Source organism: Ranitomeya imitator, chromosome 8 (assembly GCF_032444005.1).
Source record: "Ranitomeya imitator isolate aRanImi1 chromosome 8, aRanImi1.pri, whole genome shotgun sequence".
Lineage (NCBI taxonomy): Eukaryota > Metazoa > Chordata > Amphibia > Anura > Dendrobatidae > Ranitomeya > Ranitomeya imitator.
This window is the reverse complement of record NC_091289.1, coordinates 137537202-137563211: the sequence shown is the minus strand read 5'-3', so window position 1 is coordinate 137563211 and position 26010 is coordinate 137537202. Positions and strand designations below refer to the sequence as shown.

Genomic DNA, 26010 nt, shown 5'->3' with positions numbered 1-26010 from the left:
CCTATTATCAAATGTTTTCATGTCTTCTCCATTAAGGCTATGTGCACACACTGCGGATTTTGCTGCGGATCCGCAGTGGTTTTGACGCTGCGGATTCGCAGATGTTTTCCCTGAGCTTACAGTACCATCTAAACCTATGGAAAACAAAATCCACAGTGCCCATGCTGCGGAAAAAGCGCGCGGAAACGTAGCGTTGTTAATTCCGCAGCATGTTCATTCTTTGTGCGGATTCCCCAGCGGATTACACCTGCTCCATAATAGGAATCCGCAGGTGTTAAACCGCACAAAATCCGCGGTAAATCCGCAGGTAAAACGCAGTGATTTTTACCTGCGGATTTCTCAAAACAGGTCTACATGTACATGTGCACATACCCTAAAACTGCCTGGTTGTAAATGTGTGTGAACTGCTCAGCTCGTCTTATTCTTCCCTTTTTTTTTTTTCAGTCTTTCAGTTTATCAAGAAAGAAGATTGTGCACTACACCAGCCATGATCAGAGGAAAAGAGCCAATGCAGCTTTCCTGATTGGCGCGTATGCAGTAAGTGTTTAATAAAGACGTGAACCCAAGTACCCTGACCATTCTACTCTGTGATCCGGAGGGGGCTGTCACTCGCCCCTTGTGTGTGTGAGGAGTGACAAGTTCCTGACCTGCTGCCGTTACTCTTCTGAGCCGATCTCCCCTTTGTCTCAGAGATTCTCATTCTGCCTCGTTAATATTTTATAACGGGACAGAAATAAATAGAACGGGTCTCGTATGTCCGGGTCCGGTTCAGGCTTTCATCATAGTGTGTGTGCAGCAGTGCGGCAGATTTAAAAGGCCTTTATCATAGGCTGATGCGTATTACTGGGCATCTTCTATGCTGGAGAATCTGGGAGCAAAGTCCTATTACTTGTAGTCTGTAGTAAGATAAACCATGGTCACCTACACCTACAAAGAGAGGAAATCTGAAAAACTGTGATTCTACTGTAGAGTTTCTGAGGAGTCGTCCCATGAGTCTGATTTTAGCCTCGCACTTAGGGAGTGATCACTAATTAGAAAGTCAGCATGTAATTACAGTTCGGTAATTGTGTCCCGCTCTCCTGCTACGCTGGTGGAAGACTGCTGTGCATGGAGCATCTACACAAAATCAGGGTCGGGAACACCAGGGAGACACGTCAAATAGTGGATTTCTGCTCTGGTTATTAGATGGTTCTCCAGAGCTGGAAACTCCACTATATTGTACGCATACGCCCATAAAGGAATTTATTAGGGTATGTTCACACATAGAATTTTTGATGCGTTTTTTTTTTTTGTTTAATAGAAAACTGCAGCATTTTTATATGATTGTGGCGCCACACTATTTTGATCTCAATTGGGAAAAACTTTAGTTAAAATGCCGAAAGAATTGACACGCATGTTGAATTTCTTTAAAAATGCACCACAAGTCAAAAACTCCATAGGAAAAAAACACCCCGGTGCGAATGATATTTTAGAAGTCTCATTCATTTGAAATACATTTTTTTTCCCCAGACTTAAAAAAAGGAGTGTTGAAGAGTTAATGAAGAATGCTACATGTGAATACACTCTAATACATACATGCGGTTTTGCAGTGTTTTACAATAGTAGCAAAATAAATGAGGTTTCTACACTATTAGTCCGGGATCACACATGCGAGAAATACGGCCGAGTCTCGTATGTTAATACCCGGCACGCAATACATGCAGCCGCACGCTCCGCTCCCAGGTATTAACATGCGAGACACGGCCGTGTTTCTCGCATGCTTGATCCCGGCCTTATGCACATGTTACTACTTTTTTTCAGAACACAGCACAATCATTTCTGCATTTTTAGCAGAGCTTTTTTAACCATTAAGATCAATGAAGCTCTTTAAAACAGTTGAAAGTAAAAAAAAATGCACGAAAAACGCATAAAAAAACGTGATGTTTACTACGTATTTTCTGCCCACACTGAAAAAACGCAGCAAAACAACTGTATTTTCGATCCAAGTTCGATCTGATGTTTTGTTATTCTATGGGGCTGTGCACATATCTAATCTTTTCCTCGGAATGAGCCTAAAGACAAAATCCCATCGTTTTCTGTTAAAAGAGTTCTGTAATATTTGTGCAGGCTCCCATACATATCAGACAAAAAGGGTGACTGAACGGTTACAGGTCACTGGTGGAAAAAAGTTCCACCACAAACCCCATCAGCAGGGTTTAATTTTTGTGGCCGATGGTACAGCCAGTGCTTTATCATAGTCCAAAAAAATACAAAATACTCAATCGATCGTGATCAGACATTGATCAATAGTGACAATAGGTTGTTTCAACAAAGCAGCCAATGATCATTCACTATGGTCAAAATCTGAGATCTTGGCCTGCTTTTATATTGTGTGTGTGTGTGTGGTGCCTGTACACCTCCGTGAGCCAAGTTCCCACAATGAGCTTTAGGTGAGTTTTTGATGTTCCACGTTTTCTGCACCATTTCTGCACCTATTAAGTAAAATAGGTTACTTTCATCTTTTCTTTAGAAAATAAACAGCATAAAAAACTAACCAAAAACTCATCGTGGCTTGTTTTGGTGACAACTATCTTTCCCTGCTTGCTCATAATCTTGCCTGTTTGGCTCTGGCAAGCATGCATGTGCTCTGTATGGGGGACTGTTTGGCTCTGGCGATCATGCATATGCTCTGTATGGGGGACCGTTTGGCTCTGGCGATCATGCATGTGCTCTGTATGGGGGACCGTTTGGCTCTGGCGAGCATGCATGTGCTCTGTATAAGGGACCGTTTGGCTCTGGCGATCATGCATGTGCTCTGTATGGGGGGACCGTTTGGCTCTGGCGAGCATGCATGTGCTCTGTATGGGGGACTGTTTGGCTCTGGCGAGCATGCATGTGCTCTGTATGGGGGACCGTTTGGCTCTGGCGAGCATGCATGTGCTCTGTATGGGGGACTGTTTGGCTCTGGCGAGCATGCATGTGCTCTGTATGGGGGACTGTTTGGCTCTGGCGAGCATGCATGTGCTCTGTATGGGGGACCGTTTGGCTCTGGCGAGCATGCATGTGCTCTGTATGGGGGACCGTTTGGCTCTGGCGAGCATGCATGTGCTTTGTATGGGGGACCGTTTGGCTGTGACGAGCATGCATGTGCTCTGTATGGGGGATCGTTTGGCTCTGGTGAGCATGCATGTGCTCTGTATGGGGGACCGTTTGGCTCTGGCGAGCATGCATGTGCTCTGTATGGGGGACCGTTTGGCTCTGGCGAGCATGCATGTGCTTTGTATGGGGGACCGTTTGGCTGTGACGAGCATGCATGTGCTCTGTATGGGGGATCGTTTGGCTCTGGCGAGCATGCATGTGCTTTGTATGGGGGACCGTTTGGCTGTGACGAGCATGCATGTGCTCTGTATGGGGGATCGTTTGGCTCTGGCGAGCATGCATGTGCTTTGTATGGGGGACCGTTTGGCTGTGACGAGCATGCATGTGCTCTGTATGGGGGATCGTTTGGCTCTGGTGAGCATGCATGTGCTCTGTATGGGGGACCGTTTGGCTCTGGCGAGCATGCATGTGCTCTGTATGGGGGACCGTTTGGCTCTGGCGAGCATGCATGTGCTCTGTATGGGGGACCGTTTGGCTCTGGCGAGCATGCATATGCTCACTATGGGTGCAGGTGCCAGACTGCAGTGGTGGCAGCTTATCTTCTGGGAAAACTAAACAATCAGGCAATTCAATGCTCCCAATCCTTTTGATTGAGAGTCCCCCATACACATTAGATATTTGCCAATTCCCACTGAAATCATTCAATTGAGCGGACGTTATTGGGGCCTATAGTGTATGGGGGCCTATGGTAGCTACAATTGAGTCCTACAATAAGACCCTATGGACACAATTCATTGATGCATTTGCACTTTTTTCAGTCTACTTTTTGGCGTTTTTAGCCAGATCTCTAATGTTATGTCAGGTGAGCCCTGCAGCCAGTCAGTGTCCTCTAATGGCCGCCTCCTTCTCGCCTTCTTCACCTGACATGTAGAGGTGGTCGACCATCTGTAGCTCTCACTTCCAGACATCCGTTTTGTCAGAAGTAACTGAGAGTGGAGTGACCCATTAACAGCCACTGATGGGCTGACATAGTAACATCACACAAGCCGCTGAGATGGAATGGCGCTACCACCGGAGGTGAGTATGATGTGTTTTTGCTCTATGTGGGGGGGATATTATAATTGTCATTATTTTATTTCTGTACATCTGTTTTTTTCTATGTTCGCTGCTGTCAATGAGGGTTGAGGTTTTGAATAATTTTGATCTTCATGAATTATGACCTTTTAAGCCTTTTAATAAGTTGTACATTTTTTGCATAAAATGTACTCCAATTTTCCATTCAGGGGTTTTATGAACACTTAAAATTTGTGTGCAAATTTTGTAACCGTTTTGTAGAACGTGCAAATTTTTGCTCTAAAAAGTTGCGAAAAGGAAAAAAAAAAAAATAAAGAGCATTTTTGCTTTTATACAAAATTCAAGAAAGTGTCAGTTGAAGAATTTTGATGAATAATACAAGACGTCAAAAGAAAAGTAGAACGTTTCCGCCCGCCTGAATGCTGAGTGTGGCCTGAATTTCTGTACACTGTAAGGACTTGTGGACATGACCGATTTTCTCTTACAACTGCTATCTGTGGTTTTGACTGATAACACTCGTACCTATGACATGTTATGGGGCTAGCGATCTTTTCCTCATGCCGAGTGGTTTCCGAAAAAAATATGAGACATGTTCTATTTTGGTTTGAGTGTCGTATCAAAATCACCAACGCAAGTCTATGGGTCCATGAAAAAAATCTGGACTGACAGAATGGAGAAGGTGTCTCTCCATGTCTGAGAAAAACTGATGCCACCTGTGATCGAAGTGTGATCGGAATAATCGGACCGTTTTTCTCAGATGTGGCGAAAAGGTTCTTGTGACCCTACCCTGGATCAATGTTTAATCCAAGTCTAATCTCCGTCATTGCCGTTCTCCTGCCGGCTACTTAGCTCCGGCATGTAGTAGCGCATTGTGCTGGCGGGTCAGTATTATGACTTTAGTATTCTTGTAGTTATGGTCTTTGTATTGATAATGGTGTATATTTCTTTGTTCTTTAAACTAGGTGATCTACTTGAAGAAGACGCCAGAGGAGGCATACCGAGCACTGCTGAGCGGATCCAGCCCCCATTATCTCCCTTTCAGGTAAGAAGCTAAACAGGAACTATGTTGGGGAAAATTTATCAGAACTGTCTGGAAACTGTGTCCCATTACAACCAGTCAGATCAAGAGTGCAGCTTATTTTTCAAGAGGGTGAAAAGAAATGAAAGCTGTGCTGTGATTGATTGCCAAGGGCAGCAAAGATTGTGTTTCTATGAGTGCCTTTAATCTCCCCCATTTTTAGTCATACGAAGACAATGAGCGTTTTGGGGTGGCTTTGAGCTGCACACACTGACTGAAATGGACGACCTCACAATACTCGGACTATCCCTCAGCTTTCCTGACCGGAGCATGACCACATGTATATCTATCTATGCAGCTGCGGTACTGCTGGCTCAGGTGAGGCGACGGCCAGTCCATGCACTGCGATGTCGTCCATGTTATACGGCCATCTGACGTTTGGTAAGTTGTAGCAGCTCAGATCATTTCTACCTTTTAATATCCCCATGTGTATACAGTTAGGTCCAGAAATATTTGGACAGTGACCGAATCGTCGTGATTTCAGCTCTGCAGGCCACTATTTTGCATTTAAAATGAATCATTTGAGATGCAATTAAAGTGGAGACTTTCAGGTTTAATTAAAGGGGCTGAACTAAAATGTCTGGTGACATGTTTAGGAATTGCAGCCATTTTTCTGCAACACCCTCATTTCAGAGGCTCAAAAGTAATTGGACATATTTTTGTAGTACAATGGATAGTTGGAGGAGCAAGTGTAATGGGGAAGGTATCGGCTGCAAAAAAGGACAACACCCCAAAGATGTCAGAAAAAATTCTAGTAAGAGATAACAGTGATTTGCGCTATGAGTACCTTCCTAGCAGAGGAGTGTGATAATCAGATGGTTGTATGGTATAAGATATGTCAATAAGATATTGTGAATATGTTACCCAAAGATTACTCCAATAATCAAGGATAATATTAGTTTCAGTCAATAGTATATCGTAATGTGTGATCTCACTGAATTCTGCTGGTATTCTTGCTTAATACGTGGATGTTAATCCAAAGGGTTGATGCCCATCAGTCATAGTATAAGTGTAGATCGTGAGTAGGCAAATAGGGAATCAATGGACAAATGAATATTTGTAAAGTTATTACCTTTTCCCAGTTGGTGAGGTTGTAGTTGGATCCTATATTGGCAAGGAGTAGAGAACCTCCGGTGGATGTCCACACTTGTTCAAGGTAGGAGCTGGTAAATGTATATAATGGAGCGATGTCCCAGCTGGTGAAAGATGCTCCGTGTGGCTCTTCTCCGTTGGTGCGCGAGCACCTGTGCACCACGGTACAGTCCAGCGAGGTATCGGCGTCTGAGAGGCAGACAGGACCTGCGTGACATAGGTGGTCCCGTGAGGTACACGTGACTCGATGAAGTAAGAAGCGTGGTCAGGACCAATTCCTACTCGTTTTGGAAATACATGGTTTCCTTCATTAGGGATGGTCCTGATAGTCACGTACAGTGGGTACGAAAAATATTCAGACCCCTTTAAATTTTTCACTTTGTTTCATTGCAGCCACTTGGTAACTTCAAAATAGTTCATTTTTTTCTCATTAATGTACACTCTGCACCCCATCTTGACTGGAAAAAACAGGAATGTAGAAATTTGCAGACGAGGTGAAGGCTGCTATCAAAGCAACCTGGGCTTCCATAACCCCTCAGCAGTGCCACAAGCTGATCACCTCCTTAACACGCCGCACTGATGCAGTAATTGATGCAAAAGGAGCCCCGACCAAGTATTGAGTGCATTTACTGAACATACATATCAGTAGGCCAACATTTCGGATTTTAAAATCATTTTTCAAGCTGGTGTTATGAAGTATTCTAATTTACTGAGATAATAACTTTTGGGTTTTCATTGGCTGTAAGCCATACTCATCAACAATAACAGAAATAAACACTTGAAATAGACCACTCTGTTTGTAATGAATTTATATAATATATGAGTTTCACTTTTTTTATTGAAGAACTGAAAAATTAAATTTTTGATGATATTCTAATCTCGTTAGATGAACCTGTATGTTCAGATCTAAAAAAAAATAATGGTTTCAGTGCTAGTGAATGAAGTAAAATGAAAAAATATATATTTTTATTAATTTCAATTAAAAATTCAGCTAATAAGTGAGGGCGTCCTGACCAGATGAATAAAACATTATCAATAAAACGTGCCAGAGGAGCAGGTTCGCACACAGCCCACCATCGGGATAGATGGCCTCATGTTCCCATCTACCCACGTATAGCTGCCCGTGCCTGTGCTGTAGCAGCTATTGGATCACAGCTAGACACTGATTGCTGCTACTGCGCAGGCGGCGCCATCTTGGAGGAGGAATTTGTTTTTTTCTCCAGTAACATGGCGCTGCCGGCGCATGTGCAGTGACATGTGTAGGTTATTTTTTATTTAAGTGATGAAAAAGAATCCAAAGTGATCATACTAAATGCCACTGTCAGAGATTGACAGCAGCATTTAACAGATTAACAGCCGTGGGTGGATTGTGATTCTATCCGTGGCTGTTAGAGGCACATGTCAGCTGTTCAAAACAGGTGACATGACCCTGGAAAGATGTGGGGTCAGCGCCAGAGCCCATATCAAAGGGAGGGATACAACATGCCCCGTACATGTACGTCACATGTTGTGAAGGGGTTAATGATTTGCACCTTGATTTGAAATCTCTCTATTTGCTCTTATGAAGTTCTCTTTATAGTAAGTTCCTGGAGATGGTTCTTTACATGTTGTCTTCTGTGGACATCCAGGTCTTTTTGAGTTCCCAAGCTCACCAATACTTTTGTTTTTGACCCGTTGAGGCAGCTACACATTAAAAATCTGTAATTCCTAAACCCTTATTCCAATTAGGATGTTAATACCATCAAATGAAAGCTGAGAGTTTGCACTTTAAGCCCATATTGATTATACAACTGTATCTTGAACATGTTTTGGTAAGCAGCTAAAATGCCAAAACTTGTCACTGCTCAAATATTTGTAAGCCTAACTGTGTGTATATACTGTACAGACCAAAAGTTTGGACACACCTTCTCATTTAAAGATTTTTTTTGTATTTTCATCACTATGAAAATTGTAAATTCACACTGAAGGCATCAAAACTATGAATTAACACGGGGAATTATATACTTAGCAAAAAAGTGTGAAACAACTGAAAATATGTCTTATATTCTAGGTTCTTCAAAGTTGCCACCTTTTGCTTTGATGACTGCTTTGCACACTCTTTGCATTCTCTTGATGAGCTTCAAGAGGTAGTCACCGGAAATGGTCTTCCAACAATCTTGAAGGAGTTCCCAGAGATGCTTAGCACTTGTTGGCCCTTTTGCCTTCAGTCTGCGCTCCAGCTCACCCCAAACCATCTCGATTGGGTTCAGGTCGGGTGACTGTGGAGGCCAGGTCATCTGGCGTAGCACCCCATCACTCTCCTTCTTGGTCAAATAGAACTTACACAGCCTGGAGGTGTGTTTGGTGTCATTGTCCTGTTGAAACATAAATGATGGTCAAACTAAACGCAAACCGGATGGAATAGCATGCCGCTGCAAGATTCTGTGGTAGCCATGCTGGGTCAGTATGCCTTCAATTTTGAATAAATTCCCAACAGTGTCAGCAGCAAAGCACCCCCACACCATCATACCTCCTCAGAGCAAAAAAAGGGGAGAAGCCAGCGCAGCCTAAGGTTAAGACGCAATACATAAAGTGCAAATGCACATATTAATTTCTAACTGTATTTTCAAAATGAGACATTTAGCAAACAATTGATCAATTCTTTGAGCCACCCCGCCTCTTCACGGCAATCTCCTATTGGGGCAGTCCTACACTACGTTTTTTATATTCGCTGTGCCATAAAGGCCTCCTAAATGAACTAAATGCAAGACCACATTAAAAACATGCTGTACCTGGAGCATATACTGAGTCACCCCCATGGCGCCAGAGTAGGCAAGCGAGGATAAAGGTTGACCAGGTCCAGACAGACATTTCGGATCCAACCTCCACACTGCCCATCCAGAGCCACAGATGAAGAGTGAAACAGGCTGAGGCACAGGTGCATAATTAAACAAAGCCTGAGGCAGGGCAGGGCTGCTGTGTGTGAACAGCAGCCTATCAATCAATGAGACACACAGCCTGGTTATGTGCGCCATTCTTTCTGTGTCTCAGTGATTGATAGGCTGCTGTACACACACATAGCAGCCCTGCCCTGCCTCAGGCTTTGTTTAATTATGCACCTGTGCCTCAGCCTGTCTCACTCTTCATCTGTGGTACTGGATAGGCATTGTGGAGGTTGGATCCGAAATGTCTGTCTGGACCTGGTCAACCTTTATCCTCGCTTGCCTACTCTGGCACCATGGGGGTGACTCAGTAATGCTCCAGGTACAGCATGCTTTTAATGTGGTCTTGCTTTTAGTTCATTTAGGTGGCCTTTATGGCACAGCGAATATAAAAAACGTAGTGTAGGACTGCCCCAATATGAGATTGCCGTGAAGAGGCGGGGTGGCTCAAAGAATTGATCAATTGTTTGCTAAATGTCTCATTTTGAAAATACAGTTAGAAATTAATATGTGCATTTGCACTTTATGTATTGCGTCTTAACCTTAGGCTGCGCTGGCTTCTCCCCTTTTTTGCTCTATCATACCTCCTCCTCCATGTGTCACGGTGGGAACCAGGCATGTAGAGTCCATCCGTTCACCTTTTCTGTGTCGCACAAAGACACGGTGGTTGGAACCAAAGATCTCAAATTTGGACTCATCAGACCAAAGCAGATTTCCACTGGTCTAATGTCCATTCCTTGTGTTCTTTAGCCTAAACAAGTCTCTTCTGCTTGTTGCCTGTCCTTAGCAGTGGTTTCCTAGCAGCTATTTTACCATGAAGGCCTGCTGCACAAAGTCTCCTCTTTACAGTTGTTGTAGAGATGTGTCTGCTGCTAGAACTCTGTGTGGCATTGACCTGGTCTCTTATCTGAACTGCTGTTAACCTGCGATTTCTGAGGCTGGTGACACGGATAAACTTATCCTCAGAAGCAGAGGTGACTCTTGGTCTTCCTTTCCTGGGGAGGTCCTCATGTGAGCCAGTTTCTTTGTAGCGCTTGATGGTTTTTGCAACTGCACTTGGGGACACTTTCAAAGTTTTCCCAATTTTTCGGACTGACTGACCTTCATTTCTTAAAGTAATGATGGCCACTCGTTTTTCTTTACTTAGCTGCTTTTTTCTTGCCATAATATAAATTCGAACAGTCTATTCAGTAGGACTATAAGCTGTGTATCCACCAGACTTCTGCTCAACACAACTGATGGTCCCAACCCCATTTATAAGGCAAGAAATCCCACTTATTAAACCTGACAGGGCACACCTGTGAAGTGAAAACCATTTCCGGTGACTACCTCTTGAAGCTCATCAAGAGAATGCCAAGAGTGTGCAAAGCAGTCATCAAAGCAAAAGGTGGCAACTTTGAAGAACCTAGAATATAAGACATATTTTCAGTTGTTTCACACTTTTTTGTTAAGTATATAATTCCACATGTGTTAATTCATAGTTTTGATGCCTTCAGTGTGAATGTACAATTTTCATAGTGATGAAAATACAGAAAAATCTTTAAATGAGGTGTGTCCAAACTTTTGCTCTGTACTGTGTGTGTGATATATACACACACACACACACACACACACACACACACACACACACACACACACACACACACACACACACACACACCCACACCCACACCCACACACACCGGATGAGACAGTTCAGCATATGATGTCACGTATGTAAATTGGATGAACGGTCGTCAACCGTCATCGGCAATACCAGTGAATCATCACTGTGGACTTTTAACCCAAAACTTGTATGGCGCCTTTAACTTTATTCAACCAGTAGTTTCTAATTTTTTAAAGAGCACAAATTTAGATTGTGTTATATGGTCAGAAACCTATATTGATTCTTGTCTACGTATTCCCTGGAAGCTGCCTTTTTTTTGACTAGAAAGTTCTGACATTTTTGCAGCAAGTAGCTGCATTATTCCTCAATACGATCATGAATAGGAAGTTTAGAAAAATACCTGTTATCTCACATTACTCACATTTTATGTTAAACTTTTATAACTTTGTGCTTCTTATTAAAGGGAACCTGTCACCCTCAAAATTGAACATGAGCTAAGCCCACCAGCTTTAGGCTCTTATCTACAGCATTCTGTAATGCCATAGATAAGCCCCCGATGTATCCTGAAAGATGAGAAAAAGAGGTTAGATTATACTCACCCAGGGGCGGTCCTGCTGCGGTCCGATCCGATAGGCGTCACAGTCCAGTCCGGGGCCTCCCATCTTCTTACGATGACGTCCTCTTCTTGTCTTAACGCTCCGGTGTACTTTATCTGCCCTGTTGACGGCAGAGCAAAGTACTGCAGTGCACAGGTGCCGGGAAAGGTCAGAGAGGCCCAGCACCTGCGCACTGCAGTACTTTGCTCTGCCCTCAACAGGACAGACAGTACGCCTGCGCCGGAGCTGCAGCCTGAAGACAAGAAGAGGACGTCACCGTAAGAAGATGGGAGGCCCCGGACTGGACTGTGACGCCCATCGGATCGGACCACCCGCCCAGGTGAGTATAATCTAACCTCTTTCTCATCTTTCAGATTACATCGGGGGCTTATCTACAGCATTACAGAATGCTGTAGATAAGCCCCTGATGCCGGTGGGCTTAGCTCGCCTTCGATTTTGGGGGTGACAGGTTCCCTTTAAGAAAAAAGTGGGCTACCTGGTTCTGCAATTGGCTTGTCTCAAAGATATTGCAAATGGCTGATTACATCAGATTTGGCTATCTTTGGCTGCAGTCTTATCACATTTATATGGTGTCCTGATTGAAAAGGCAAAATTAAATTAGCACTACAATATCAAATTGTATTCCCTGCTTTGTATGCAGTTATTCGGGGGCATTGTAGGATGTATCCTTTAGAATGTAAAATAGCTTTCTAACCAGTTTGGGGAGGTCGTGCTACAAAAAAGTAAAAAAGCCTTTAGAGTTTCAGAATTAGACATTTGCTTGGACAGGCAGATGCTACAGCTAACCGTTGCTTGAAGCTTTACTTGTAGAATATCTTCCACGTGTCGCTCATACCTCAGGGGGATCCCATACCAAGAATTAGCTGCTGGATGACCCCACATTTACTACATGGACTACTTGTCCTCTCTTGTTGTTACACATATTTCCTTCTCGTATCAAATTTAATACAGTTATATATGTCTATGTACATATGTATATAATTATGTCTTATTACACCACTGACCCATTAGTGACCACTGGTAAGCCTTTTTACTGACCTAAGGAATAAGAGAATGGTGCCCGCAGATGGGTGAAGATGCAGCGGATGTTGTCCGTATACTATAGCTGACTACCTGGTGCATTGGCCATGGTCAGTGTTAGCATCGATCATTGCTGTACCCCAATAGTGACAATGGCATCTAGATAAGATACCAGTGGGAGGGAGCTCCCTGTTTACCCGGATCAGCACCAGTGATCATGTAGTCTTGGGAGTTAGGCCAAGTAATGACCGTAGGGTCTGCCAGCTATCGTGGCCTGTTTATATGTTAGCAACATTTTACTGAACAAAAAAAAAATTATTCCATTCATTCCACTTTGCACTAATTCCTGTGAAGTTCTGGAAGGGTTAACAAACTTCCTGACAGCAGTTTTAACTGGCTCCCATATGTCTGCATAAAGTAGACATGGGAAAATGCTGTTTATTATCTTTTTTTGTGTCCTATGGCTGTCTACTTTAAGAGTATAAACATTCAAAGTTTGGATTTTGCAGATTTTTCAAATTCAAATTTTTTTTTTTTCCAATGTTTTTGAAAAACATGCAAAAAATTATAGCTGTAAATTTACCACTAAGGCTATGTGCCCACGTTGGGGAATTGCCTGTGGAATTTTTTGTACGGATTCTGCATCTCTTGGCAGAAAACGTAGGTGCGGATTTGATGTGTTTTTTGTGCGGATTTACGGCGGATTTTGTGCAGATTTTTTTTGCATTTTTTTTTATCCCTTTGGATTTCTATAATGGAATGGGAACAAAAAGACTGCAGATCCTCAAAAAAGAAGTGAAATGCTACTTCTTTTAATGCGCAGCAATTCCGCACGGAATTTTCCGCACCATTAGCACAGCATTTTTTTTCCCATTGATTTACATTGTGCTGTAAATCACTTGCGGATCTGCAGTGTTTCTGCACGGTAAAAAACGCTGGGGATCCGCAGGAAATCCGCAACGTGTGCACATACCCTTAGGGCTTATTCACATGACTATATTTGCAAGTGCTATCTGTGGGGGGAAAATAAAAAAACGGACATCACTGGGACCAATATTGTTCAATGGGGACATGCAGATGAACCATTTTTTTTCCACCATGCACTAGTTCCCTCCATAAATAAGATGACTCGCTATTCAAGTCTGTGTGTGTGTGTGAAAAACAGATGTCATACAGAATCTATATCTGTATAGGGGGTTTTAGGCCATGTTCACAAGTTCAATATTTGGTCAGTTTTTTACCTCAGTATTTGTAGCCAAAACCAGGAGTGGGACATTTAGAGGAAAAGTATAATAGAAACATATGCACCACTTCTGTATTTATCACCCACTCCTGGTTTTGGCTACAAATACTGAGGTAAAAAAACTCCCCAAATACTGAACGTGTGAACGTGGCCTTAGGGATAGCTGTCGGCCAAGCGAGATTTCATCCAGCAACTATCTTATGTGTGTGCTGAGCCTTATTAATGAAAATGTGGAGCTTTGGGAACACTTATATGAAATGACCCTCGTACAACAGCACTTCAAATCAGGCATGTAACTCCTGCAATTAGACAGTGGATTTTACTACAACTCCCAGCATTCAGGTACAGTGTCAGGGCATGCTGGGATGTGTAGTTTCACCACAGCACTTGAACCTTCAGCTGAATATAAGGAACACTAGATGGTAGCCCGATTCTAACGCATCGGGTATTCTAGAATATGTATGTAGTTTATTTATGAAGATTTTAGAATACATTGAGTACACAGGATTCGGCCGGCCGCGACCAATTAGTGAAGCGTGGTTCAAATCCCGTGCCAATTCGCGGACGGACTGCGCCTGTCGCTGATTATTTGCGGCCGGCCACGTAGTATATAGCACAGCCACGTAGCATATAGCTCAGCCCACGGAGTGTATAACAGCCGACATAGCATATAACACAGCCACGTAGTATATAACAACCCACACACGCAGTATATAACACAGCCCACGTAGTGTATATCACAGCCACGTAGTATATTGCCCAGCCCACGTAGTATATTCCCCAGCCCATGTAGTATATTGGCACAGCCCACGTAGTATATTGCCACAGCCCACGTAGTATATTGCCACAGCCCACGTAGTATATTGCCACAGCCCACGTAGTATATTGCCACAGCCCACGTAGTATATTGCCACAGCCCACGTAGTATATTGCCACAGCCCACGTAGTATATTGCCACAGCCCACGTAGTATATTGCCACAGCCCATGTAATATATTGCACAGCCCATGTAGTATATAGCAATGTGGGTATCTATCCCTGTTAAAAAAAAAAAAAAAATAGTTATATAATCACCTTCCGTTGGCCCCTGGATCGAAGCGGTTACCGACGCTCCTCGCGCGCTCCGGTCTGAAGAGTGCATTGCGTTCTCGCAAGATGATGACGTAGCGGTCTCGCGAGACCGCTACGTCGTCATCTCGCGAGATCGCAATGCATGGAGCAGTCACCGGAGAGTCGCGAGGAGCGAGAAAGGCGTGTTCTGGATCCGAGGGGCCGACGGACGGTGAGTATACAACGATTATTTTTATTATTTTTAACATTAGATCTTTTTACTATTGAGGCTGTATAGGCAGCATGAATAGTAAAAAGTTGGTCACACAGGTTTAATAGCAGCGTTAACAGAGTGAGTTACAGCACGGCATAACGCGGTCCATTAGCGCTGCCATTAACCCTGTGTGAGCGCTGGAGGGGAGTACGGAGCGGGCACTGACTGCGGGGAGTAAGGAGCGGCCATTTTGCCGCCGGACTCTGCCCGTCGCTGATTGGTCGTGGCTGTTTTGCCACGACCAATCAGCGACTTGGATTTCCATGACAGACAGAGGACGCGACCAATGAATATCCGTGACAGACAGAAAGTCAGAAAAACGGAAGTGACCCTTAGGCTGGCGTCACACTAGTGAGTTTTACGGACATATGAGCGCATAAAATACGTCCGTAAAACACGCATTACACACGGCCCAATTATTCTCTATGCCCCTGCTCCTATCTACCGTATTTTACTGATCTGTATTATACGCTTTCTACGGCCGTAGAAAATCGCAGCATGCTGCCTTTGTCACCGTATTGCGCAAAAAAATCGCCAATGAAAGTCTATGGAAGCCAGAAAAATACGGATTACACACGGACCAGCAGTGTGACTTGCGAGAAATACGCAGCGGTGTTAGAGAGAAAAGCCGGTAATTCAGTGCGGTGTACAGTAAAATCACACTGACAGCTTACAATAGAATAGGTAGAATAAATGTGTACGAGGTTGTCCCTCGAGCGTGGGAACTTTCCTAGAAAGCTCCCAGGCTCGAGTTCATATGAGGACAACCAGCAGAGGGCGCCTCACTGCGAATGAAGGTAAATATAGGTCATTGACCTACTTTACCTTCATTCCCCGGGGTTTTGCAGCCACGAGCACCGCTGCATTAGCAGAGCTCCTGGCTGTAAAATATTTTAACCTGTTAAGATGGATTTACATCGTGGGACGTTACAGATCTGCGGAAGGTATGTATATTGTTGGTTTATTATTTTTTATTTGTTACAGAGCGAGGGTCTTCAGATGGATTGAGCGTAGAATAAAATATTACAACAACCTTTTGTGTTTATTTCATTAAAATACTTTTTAATAATGTGTTTTGTTTGTTTTTTAACCCTTTACTACTATTGGATTAATAATGGATAGGTGTCATAATTGACGCCTCTCCATTATTAATTTGGCTTAATGTCACCTTACAATAGCAAGGTGGCATTAACCCTTCATTACCCCATATCCCACCGCTACACGGGAATGGGAAGAGAGTGGCCAAGTGCCAGAATAGGCGCATCTTCCAGATGTGCCTTTTCTGGGGTGGCTGGGGGCAGATGTTTTTAGCCGGGGGGGGGGGGGGGGGGGGGGGGCAATAACCATGGACCCTCTCCAGGCTATTAATATCTGCCCTCAGTCACTGGCTTTACTACTCTGGCGGAGAAAATTGCGCGGGAGCCCACGCCAATTTTTTCCGCCATTTAACCCTTTAATTTAATAGAACGGCCAAATTTTGCATATACACACTACTAACATTAGTAGTGTGGAATATGCAAAAAAATGGGGATATGACATGGTTTACTGTATGTAAACCATGTCACATATCATGTCGGGTTTTGGAAGGAGAGAGCAAAAGCCGGAAATTGAATTACCGGCTTTAAAGCTATCTCGCGCTGGATGAAATATTAATATATATATATATATATATACATATATGTGTCTTCTGATTATATCTATATATATAATTGTCTAAGGGTTTTTCCATCTGTCTGTCTGTCCTGGAAATCCCACGTCTCTGATTGGTCGAGGCCGCAAGGCCTCGACCAATCAGAGACCGGCACAGCATCGACGTAGAAATCCCGCGTCTCTGATTGGTCGAGGCCTGGCGGCCTCGACCAATCAATCAGCAACGGGCACAGCGACGATGATGTCATAAAGGACTTAGACATCCCGCGTCTCTGATTGGTCGAGGCCAGGATTGGCCTCAACCAAATCAGCAACGGGCACAGCGACGATGATGTCATAAAGGACGTAGAAATCCCACGTTTCTGATTCAGCGACGGGCACAGTATCGACGTAGATGTCATAATGGTTGCCATGGCGACGATGATGTCATAAAGGTTGCCTCGACCAATCAGCGACGGGCACAGTCTGCCGCGAATTCTGGAATCATCATTGTCCATATACTACGGGGACATGCATATTCTAGAATACCCGATGCGTTAGAATCGGGCCACAATCTAGTATATATATACAGTATATGTGTTTTTATGGGTTTTTTTACACATGGATCCCTTGTATATCCGTATGTTGGTTTTGCAAGCCTGCGAGAAAGACACGCAGTACGGATGCCATACGGATTACATACGGAGGATGCCATGCGCAAAATACACTGACACACCCTGCCTACGGAGGAGCTACGGACCACTATTTTGGGAACTTTTCTGCGTATTACGGCCGTAATATACGGACCGTATTGTCTTACGCCGAGTGTGACGCCGGCCTTAGACAATTATATAGTAGATAGTCATTGGCAAGTGATTAGAGGAATTGCTATATAAGCCATTTCTATTTCACTGTGATGTACAGTTGAATGTGTCTAGTGATACTAGAGGAAATGTTCTCCTTTGTCCTACTCAGGTCCCTAATTTATAATGGTGACGTTACCCCTCTCGCTGTGTGTGATCACATTTCTCAGTGGTAGAGAAGGCACCACAATTAGCTCTAATTTCCCGCATGAGTGACTACATGAACTTTTAAAGCTGGTTCACACTAAGGCTAATTTGGCACATGCATCTTTCGCCGTCAGGCATAATCCAGCGGCGGGACGGATCTCTTTATCCGGCGAAATTAGTGAAAACTTAAAGCGCCAGATCAGTTTTTCTGCGAGAGAGAGAGAGAGAGAAACACCCCAGAATGTAAAATACAAATTCTGGGCATGTGCCATTTAAAAAAAAATGGAATCCGTCATTGACGGATTCCGGTGCCATAAGCTTTCATTATAGGAGCTGGAAACAAAAAAACCTTCCTTTGTCCGTTTTGTCTGTCTGCCGGATCCACAATTTTTGCCGGATCCGGCGAAAAACGGACGAAACGTAAGGCCATCCGGCGCTAGTACAAGTCTATGAGAAAAAGATGGATGGGGCGGCATCAATCGCCTGATCTGTTTTTTTTTTCAAAAATCTCTGGATTGCGCCTGACGGCGAAAGAGGGATGTGTGAAAGTAGCCTAATGCGGTGCTGTACGCCGAGCACTCTCCACTGAAGTGCATGGCTATGTCGGGGTTCCCATCACAATACAGTTGTTTGGGGATTCCTCTGGCAAGTCAGGCCACGGTCACACCTATCAAGCACTCTCCTCGAGCACTGCATCGGAGTTCTTTTTGTAATCCCTGAACCTGTTTTTTTGTCTTTTTTCCGACATACAGAAAAACGTGGGTGGCCATGTGTTTGTGAAAATCCGAAAAAGAGGAATATTGCCAGGACGGAGGTCATAGTGTACACAGTAACTCCATCCAAGTCAGATTAAGGCCACATTCACACGATCAGTATTTGGTCAGTATTTTACCTCAGTATTTGTAAGCCAAAACCAGGAGTAGGTGATAAATACAGAAGTGGTGACGTGTTTCTATTATACTTTTCTTCCGATTGTTCCTCTCCTGGTTTTAGCTTACGAATACTGAGGTAAAAAACTGAGCAAATGCTGAACATGTGAACGTGGCCTAATTCCTACAACCAGCATTAACCATCGCTCCACCACACCGCTGCACGACCAGCTCTACCTTCTCCTAGTGTATCCTTACCCATCCCTTGTAGATTGTGAGCCCTCGCAGGCAGTGTCCTCTCTCCTCCTGGCCCAGTCGTGACTCTTATTGTTCATGATTATTGTACTTCCTTTATTATGTATACCCCTCCTCACATGTAAAGCGCCATGGAATAAATGGTGCTATAGTAAAAAAATAATAATAAAGTTCTGCATGGATTCTGATAGAAGCCCCGACATAGTGCTCAGCGGATAGCCGTGTATTAGGATTCACTCACACTAGTGTATAAATAATATAATATGAATTCTACAATCATACATGATTATCCGTAATGCATATACCGTATATATGCTTTTGGAACCCAACAAATACTGTAGTGACGACTCAAATAATTAAGTTTATAAGGAGAAACCTGAGTCAAAGCTACATAAAAAGTTAATTTTATTAAGTAATCAAAACACATTGCAGAACACATTTAAAAGATTAGGCAGAGAAGTAAGGGATGACGGCAGTACAGTGACAAATTAACCCAGAGATAAAGATGGCTGGTGGCACTATATGGCATGAAAAGACAATGGGTACCAGAAAAACATTCATATCAATACGTACAAAAATGTGCTTTTCTTACATAAACAGATTGTAATCAGAACAGAAATCTGTATGCAGGGCTGCCACTAGAAATTTCGGGGCCCCATACTGGCAAAATTTTCGGGGCCCCCTTGAAACTCCGCCCAGGCTCCACCCCAGCCCCGCCTCCAGGCTCCACCCCACGAACTGTCCACAGTCCCACTGCTCTCTCTTGGAAAATCTCCACTTCTCACCTATCACACATTAACAGTTCCCATCACCAGATCACACATATAGCCGGCAGCTTTTGTTTTGGCCAAAAGATTTTTTAAGCCGCCACCACAACAAGGTAGACACTTTTGGCCGGGCCCTACTCTACTGTAACCTACTAAATATTTGTTAAAATATGCAATACAATTTAGGTATATTTTTATTTATTTTTCAATTTTTAAAATGACCTATAATACTACATACAAGGAACAAATACCACAGCACTATGACCAGATGACATATTACCACCACAGTGATCGAATAATATAAAATACAAGGAACAAATACCGCTACACCATGACCAGACCGCATATTACCACCAATGACTGAATACTACAATACTGATCAGTAATAAAAAAAAAAAAAAAAACCCACAATACTATCACCATCAGTGCCATTATGCACAGGAGATCTGTAATTAGTAAGCAGTGTCTGTGTACAGGTAATACAGTGATCACCGGTGACATTACACACAGGAGCTCTGTGTATAATGTATAGGTAATACAGTGATCACTGGTGACATTGTACACAGGACCTCTGTATATAGTATACAGTGTATAGTGTCAGTGTATAGGTAACACTGACTCACCAGTGACGTCTCTAGGTGAAGTCCTTCATCTTTCATCCAGCACAGACCACCATCACTTCATCCAGCCAGGACTCGTCTCTGCAGGAAATAAAACAGTTATCTCGAGTTCCGCTTGTAGAACACATTACTTAATTTTCCCAACTTCTACATTACACCACATGAAGAAGGCAACATAGTATCACTCTACACAGTAACAGGACCGCCCCCCCATTTAAAACAGTATACTCAAAAAATAAAATAAATACATCACTGCAATAATAATATCCCTTAATTAGCCCCTATGGTAATATTCGCCATCCTAGCCCCCGTGTGTCTCATTCCAGGCTCCAGCCATATGTTCTCCCATCCTGCCCTCATGAGTATCCATTCTGCCCCATATGATCTCCCCATCCTGCCCCATCTGTCTCCATCGTATCCATCCTGCCCCATCTGTCTGCAATCTTGCCCCATCTGTCTCCATTCTGCCCCATCTGTGTCCAGCACTCTGCCCCATCTGTGTCCAGCACTCTGCCCCATCTGTGTCCAGCACTCTGCCCCATCTGTGTCCAGCACTCTGCCCCATCTGTGTCCAGCACTCTGCTCCATCTGTGTCCAGCACTCTGCTCCATCTGTGTCCAGCACTCTGCCCCATCTGTGTCCAGCACTCTGCCCCATCTGTGTCCAGCACTCTGCCCCATCTGTGTCCAGCACTCTGCCCCATCTGTGTCCAGCACTCTGCCCCATCTCTGTCCAGCACTCTGCCCCATCTCTGTCCAGCACTCTGCCCCATCTCTGTCCAGCACTCTGCCCCATCTCTGTCCAGCACTCTGCCCCATCTCTGTCCAGCACTCTGCCCCATCTCTGTCCAGCACTCTGCCCCATCTCTGTCCAGCACTCTGCCCCATCTGTGTCCAATCCTGCCCCATCTCTGTCCAGCACTCTGCCCCGTCTCTGTCCGGCACTCTGCCCCGTCTCTGTCCGGCACTCTGCCCCGTCTCTGTCCGGCACTCTGCCCCGTCTCTGTCCAGCACTCTGCCCCGTCTCTGTCCAGCACTCTGCCCCATCTCTGTCCAGCTTTCTGCCCCCCCTGTGTCCAGCTTTCTGCCCCCCCCTGTGTCCAGCTTTCTGCCCCCCCTGTGTCCAGCTTTCTGCCCCCCCTGTGTCCAGCTTTCTGCCCCCCCTGTCCAGCTTTCTGCCCCCCCCCGTGTCCAGCTTTCTGCCCCCCCTGTGTCCAGCTTTCTGCCCCCCCCTGTGTCCAGCTTTCTGCCCCCCCCTGTGTCCAGCTTTCTGCCCCCCCCTGTGTCCAGCTTTCTGCCCCCCCCTGTGTCCAGCTTTCTGCCCCCCCCTGTGTCCAGCTTTCTGCCCCCCCCGTGTCCAGCTTTCTGCCCCCCCCGTGTCCAGCTTTCTGCCCCCCCCCCCCGTGTCCAGCTTTCTGCCCCCCCCCGTGTCCAGCTTTCTGCCCCCCCCCCGTGTCCAGCTTTCTGCCCCCCCCGTGTCCAGCTTTCTGCCCCCCCCGTGTCCAGCTTTCTGCCCCCCCCGTGCCAGCTTTCTGCCCCCCCCCCGTGTCCAGCTTTCTGCCCCCCCCCCGTGTCCAGCTTTCTGCCCCCCCCCCGTGTCCAGCTTTCTGCCCCCCCCCCGTGTCCAGCTTTCTGCCCCCCCCCCGTGTCCAGCTTTCTGCCCCCCCCCCGTGTCCAGCTTTCTGCCCCCCCCCCGTGTCCAGCTTTCTGCCCCCCCCGTGTCCAGCTTTCTGCCCCCCCCCCGTGTCCAGCTTTCTGCCCCCCCCCCGTGTCCAGCTTTCTGCCCCCCCCCCGTGTCCAGCTTTCTGCCCCCCCCCCGTGTCCAGCTTTCTGCCCCCCCCCGTGTCCAGCTTTCTGCCCCCCCGTGTCCAGCTTTCTGCCCCCCCCGTGTCCAGCTTTCTGCCCCCCCCGTGTCCAGCTTTCTGCCCCCCCCGTGTCCAGCTTTCTGCCCCCCCCGTGCCAGCTTTCTGCCCCCCCCCCGTGTCCAGCTTTCTGCCCCCCCCCCGTGTCCAGCTTTCTGCCCCCCCCCCGTGTCCAGCTTTCTGCCCCCCCCCCGTGTCCAGCTTTCTGCCCCCCCCCCGTGTCCAGCTTTCTGCCCCCCCCCCGTGTCCAGCTTTCTGCCCCCCCCGTGTCCAGCTTTCTGCCCCCCCCGTGTCCAGCTTTCTGCCCCCCCCCCGTGTCCAGCTTTCTGCCCCCCCCCCGTGTCCAGCTTTCTGCCCCCCCCCCGTGTCCAGCTTTCTGCCCCCCCCCGTGTCCAGCTTTCTGCCCCCCCGTGTCCAGCTTTCTGCCCCCCCCGTGTCCAGCTTTCTGCCCCCCCCGTGTCCAGCTTTCTGCCCCCCCCCGTGTCCAGCTTTCTGCCCCCCCCCCGTGTCCAGCTTTCTGCCCCCCCCCGTGTCCAGCTTTCTGCCCCCCCCGTGTCCAGCTTTCTGCCCCCCCCCGTGTCCAGCTTTCTGCCCCCCCCGTGTCCAGCTTTCTGCCCCCCCCCGTGTCCAGCTTTCTGCCCCCCCCCGTGTCCAGCTTTCTGCCCCCCCCCCCGTGTCCAGCTTTCTGCCCCCCCCCGTGTCCAGCTTTCTGCCCCCCCCCCCGTGTCCAGCTTTCTGCCCCCCCCCGTGTCCAGCTTTCTGCCCCCCCCCGTGTCCAGCTTTCTGCCCCCCCCCCGTGTCCAGCTTTCTGCCCCCCCCCCCGTGTCCAGCTTTCTGCCCCCCCCCCGTGTCCAGCTTTCTGCCCCCCCCCCGTGTCCAGCTTTCTGCCCCCCCCCGTGTCCAGCTTTCTGCCCCCCCCCGTGTCCAGCTTTCTGCCCCCCCCCGTGTCCAGCTTTCTGCCCCCCCCCGTGTCCAGCTTTCTGCCCCCCCCCGTGTCCAGCTTTCTGCCCCCCCCCGTGTCCAGCTTTCTGCCCCCCCCCGTGTCCAGCTTTCTGCCCCCCCCCGTGTCCAGCTTTCTGCCCCCCCCCGTGTCCAGCTTTCTGCCCCCCCCCGTGTCCAGCTTTCTGCCCCCCCCCCCCCCCGTGTCCAGCTTTCTGCCCCCCCCCCGTGTCCAGCTTTCTGCCCCCCCCGTGTCCAGCTTTACTTCCCCCCTCTGTGTTCAGCCTTCTGCCCCCCCTGTGTCCAGCTTTACTGCCCCCCTGTGTCCAGCCTTCTGCCCCCCCCGACCCCCCCCCCCCCCCCCCCCCGGATCGCCGCCCTCAGTAGAAAAAAAAAAAGTTCTGCTTACCTGCTGCGCTCCTGATCTCTCCACGCAGCTGCACTGTGCACTCGCCGGCGACTGACAATGACGTCAGACGCCGGCGACCTGCACGCTGCGGCTGGCAGCTGTTAACTATTGACGCGCGGGCCCGCATGTCAATAGCGTACAGCTGTAGCGCCGGCCGCCGCTAAGGGCCCGGTTCAGCCTGCGGCTGCCGGTAGGGGCCCGGTGAGCAGGTAAGAGGGGGCCCGATGCGGGCCCCCTCTGCTCACCGGGCCCCATACGCCAGTCACGGCTGTAATGCCCTGATGGCGGCCCTGTCTGTATGGCAATAGCACACTGCTGCTCACTCTCCCCAGTCCCACAAGCTCGCTGCATCGTGGTAACCCTTGACTCTAATCTCTCCTTCAAACCACATATCCAAGTCCTTTCCACTTCCTGCCAACTTCAACTCAAAAATATTTCACGGATCCGTACAGTTCTAAACCAAGAATCTGCAAAAACCCTAGTCCATGCCCTCATCATCTCCCGCCTTTACTACTGCAACCTCCTGCTCTGTGGCCTCCCCTTTAACAATCTCGCACCCCTCCAATTTATCCTAAACTCTGCTGCCCAAATAATCCACCTGGCCCCCCCTGCTAATCCCCGGCCTCTCCCCTCTGTGAATCCCTGCACTGGCTCCCTATTAACCAGAGACTCCAGTTGAAAACCCTAACCATGGCATACAAAGCCATCCACAACCTGTCTCCTTACATCTGTGACCTCGTCTCCCGGTACTTTCCTGCATGCAACCTCCGATCCTCACAAGATCTCCTTCTCTACTCCCCTCTCATCTCCTCTTCCCACAATCGCATACAAGATTTCTCCCGTGCTTCCGCCATATTCCGGAACTCTTTACCACAACATATCCAGACTCTCACCTACCATCAAAACCTTCAAAAGGAACTTGACGATTCACCTCTTCTGACAAGCCTACAACCTGCAGTAACCACCTATCCACCAAACCGCTGCACGACCAGCTCTACCCTCACCTACTGTATCCTCACCCATCCCTTGTAGATTGTGAGCCCTCGCGGGCAGGGTCCTCTCTCCTCCTGTACCAGCTATGACTTGTATTGTTTAAGATTATTGTACTTGTTTTTATTATGTATACCCCTCACATGTAAAGCGCCATGGAATAAATGGCGCTATAATAATAATATAGAAAGTCAGGGGTGCATATGTGTATATCTGTGGAGGTGGGTTTCCAACAGTTCCTGCACAGTGGCCAGACATAGCAGACCTCCACCTCCGTTCATACCTCCCAACTTTTGAGGAAGGGAAAGAGGGACAAAGTTAGCGATGCGCGCAGCGGCACATTTTAAGCCACACCTCTGACCATACCCATTTCATAACTAGTCACGCCCCAACCACACCCATTTAGCACTTCTGATCACAATGTTTCATAAACAATAATTATAAACAAAAAAATATGGTCACACAGTGCTCCATACTGTATAATGGCCACACATGATGCTCCATACTGTATAATGGCCCCAAATGATGCTGCATACAGTGTACTGGCCCCACGTGATGCTCCATACTGTATAATGGCCACACATGATGCTCCATACTGTATAATGGCCCCAAATGATGCTGCATACAGTGTACTGGCCCCACGTGATGCTCCATACTGTATAATAGGCACACATGACGCTACATACTGTATAATGGCCCCAAATGATGCTGCATACAGTGTACTGGCCCCACGTGATGCTCCATACTGTATAATGGCCACACATGACGCTACATACTGTATAATGGCCCCAAATGATGCTGCATACAGTGTACTGGCCCCACGTGATGCTCTATACTGTATAATGGCCACACATGACGCTCCATACTGTATAATGGCCCCAAATGATGCTGCGTACAGTGTACTGGCCCCATGTGATGCTCCATACAGTATAATGGGCCCACATGATGTTGCATACTGTATAATGGCCACACATGATGCTCCATACTGTATAATGGCCCCAAATGATGCTGCGTACAGTGTACTGGCCCCACATGATGCTCCATACAGTATAATGAACCCACATGATGCTGCATACTGTAAAATGGCCACACATGATGCTCCATACTGTATAATGGCCCCAAATGATGCTGCGTACAGTGTACTGGCCACACATGATGCTCCATACTGTATAATGGCCACATTATGCTCCATACTGTATAATAGCCCCACATGATGCTTCGTACTGTATAACGGCCACACATGATGCTGCGTACAGTGTACTGGCCCCACGTGATGCTCCATACTGTATAATGGCCACATTATGCTCCATACTGTGTAATTGCCCCACATGATGCTTCATACTGTATAATGGCCACACATGATGCTGCGTATTGTATAATGGCCACACATGATGCTCCATACTGTATAATGGCCACACATGATGCTCCTTACTGTATAATGGGTCCACATGATGCTCCATACTGCATAATGGCCACACAGTGCCCCATACTCTATAATGGCCACACATAATGCTCCATACTGTATAATTGCCACATTATGCTCCATACTGTATAATGGCCCCACATGATGCTGCGTATTGTATAATGGCCACACATAATGCTCCATACT

The 26010-nt window shown here is 46.7% G+C and overlaps 1 protein-coding gene across 1 annotated transcript in view; it reads left to right on the top strand.

Annotated features, from left to right (window-relative positions):
- The window catches only part of CDC14A (cell division cycle 14A), a 120383-nt gene that overhangs the window by 42345 nt on the left and 52028 nt on the right, over positions 1–26010 (top strand). Inside the window, exons 4-5 of the mRNA XM_069737406.1 lie at positions 445–537; positions 5115–5194. Of these exons, the coding sequence (XP_069593507.1) occupies positions 445–537; positions 5115–5194 (173 nt within the window). The remainder of the gene's footprint in view (positions 1–444; positions 538–5114; positions 5195–26010) is intronic.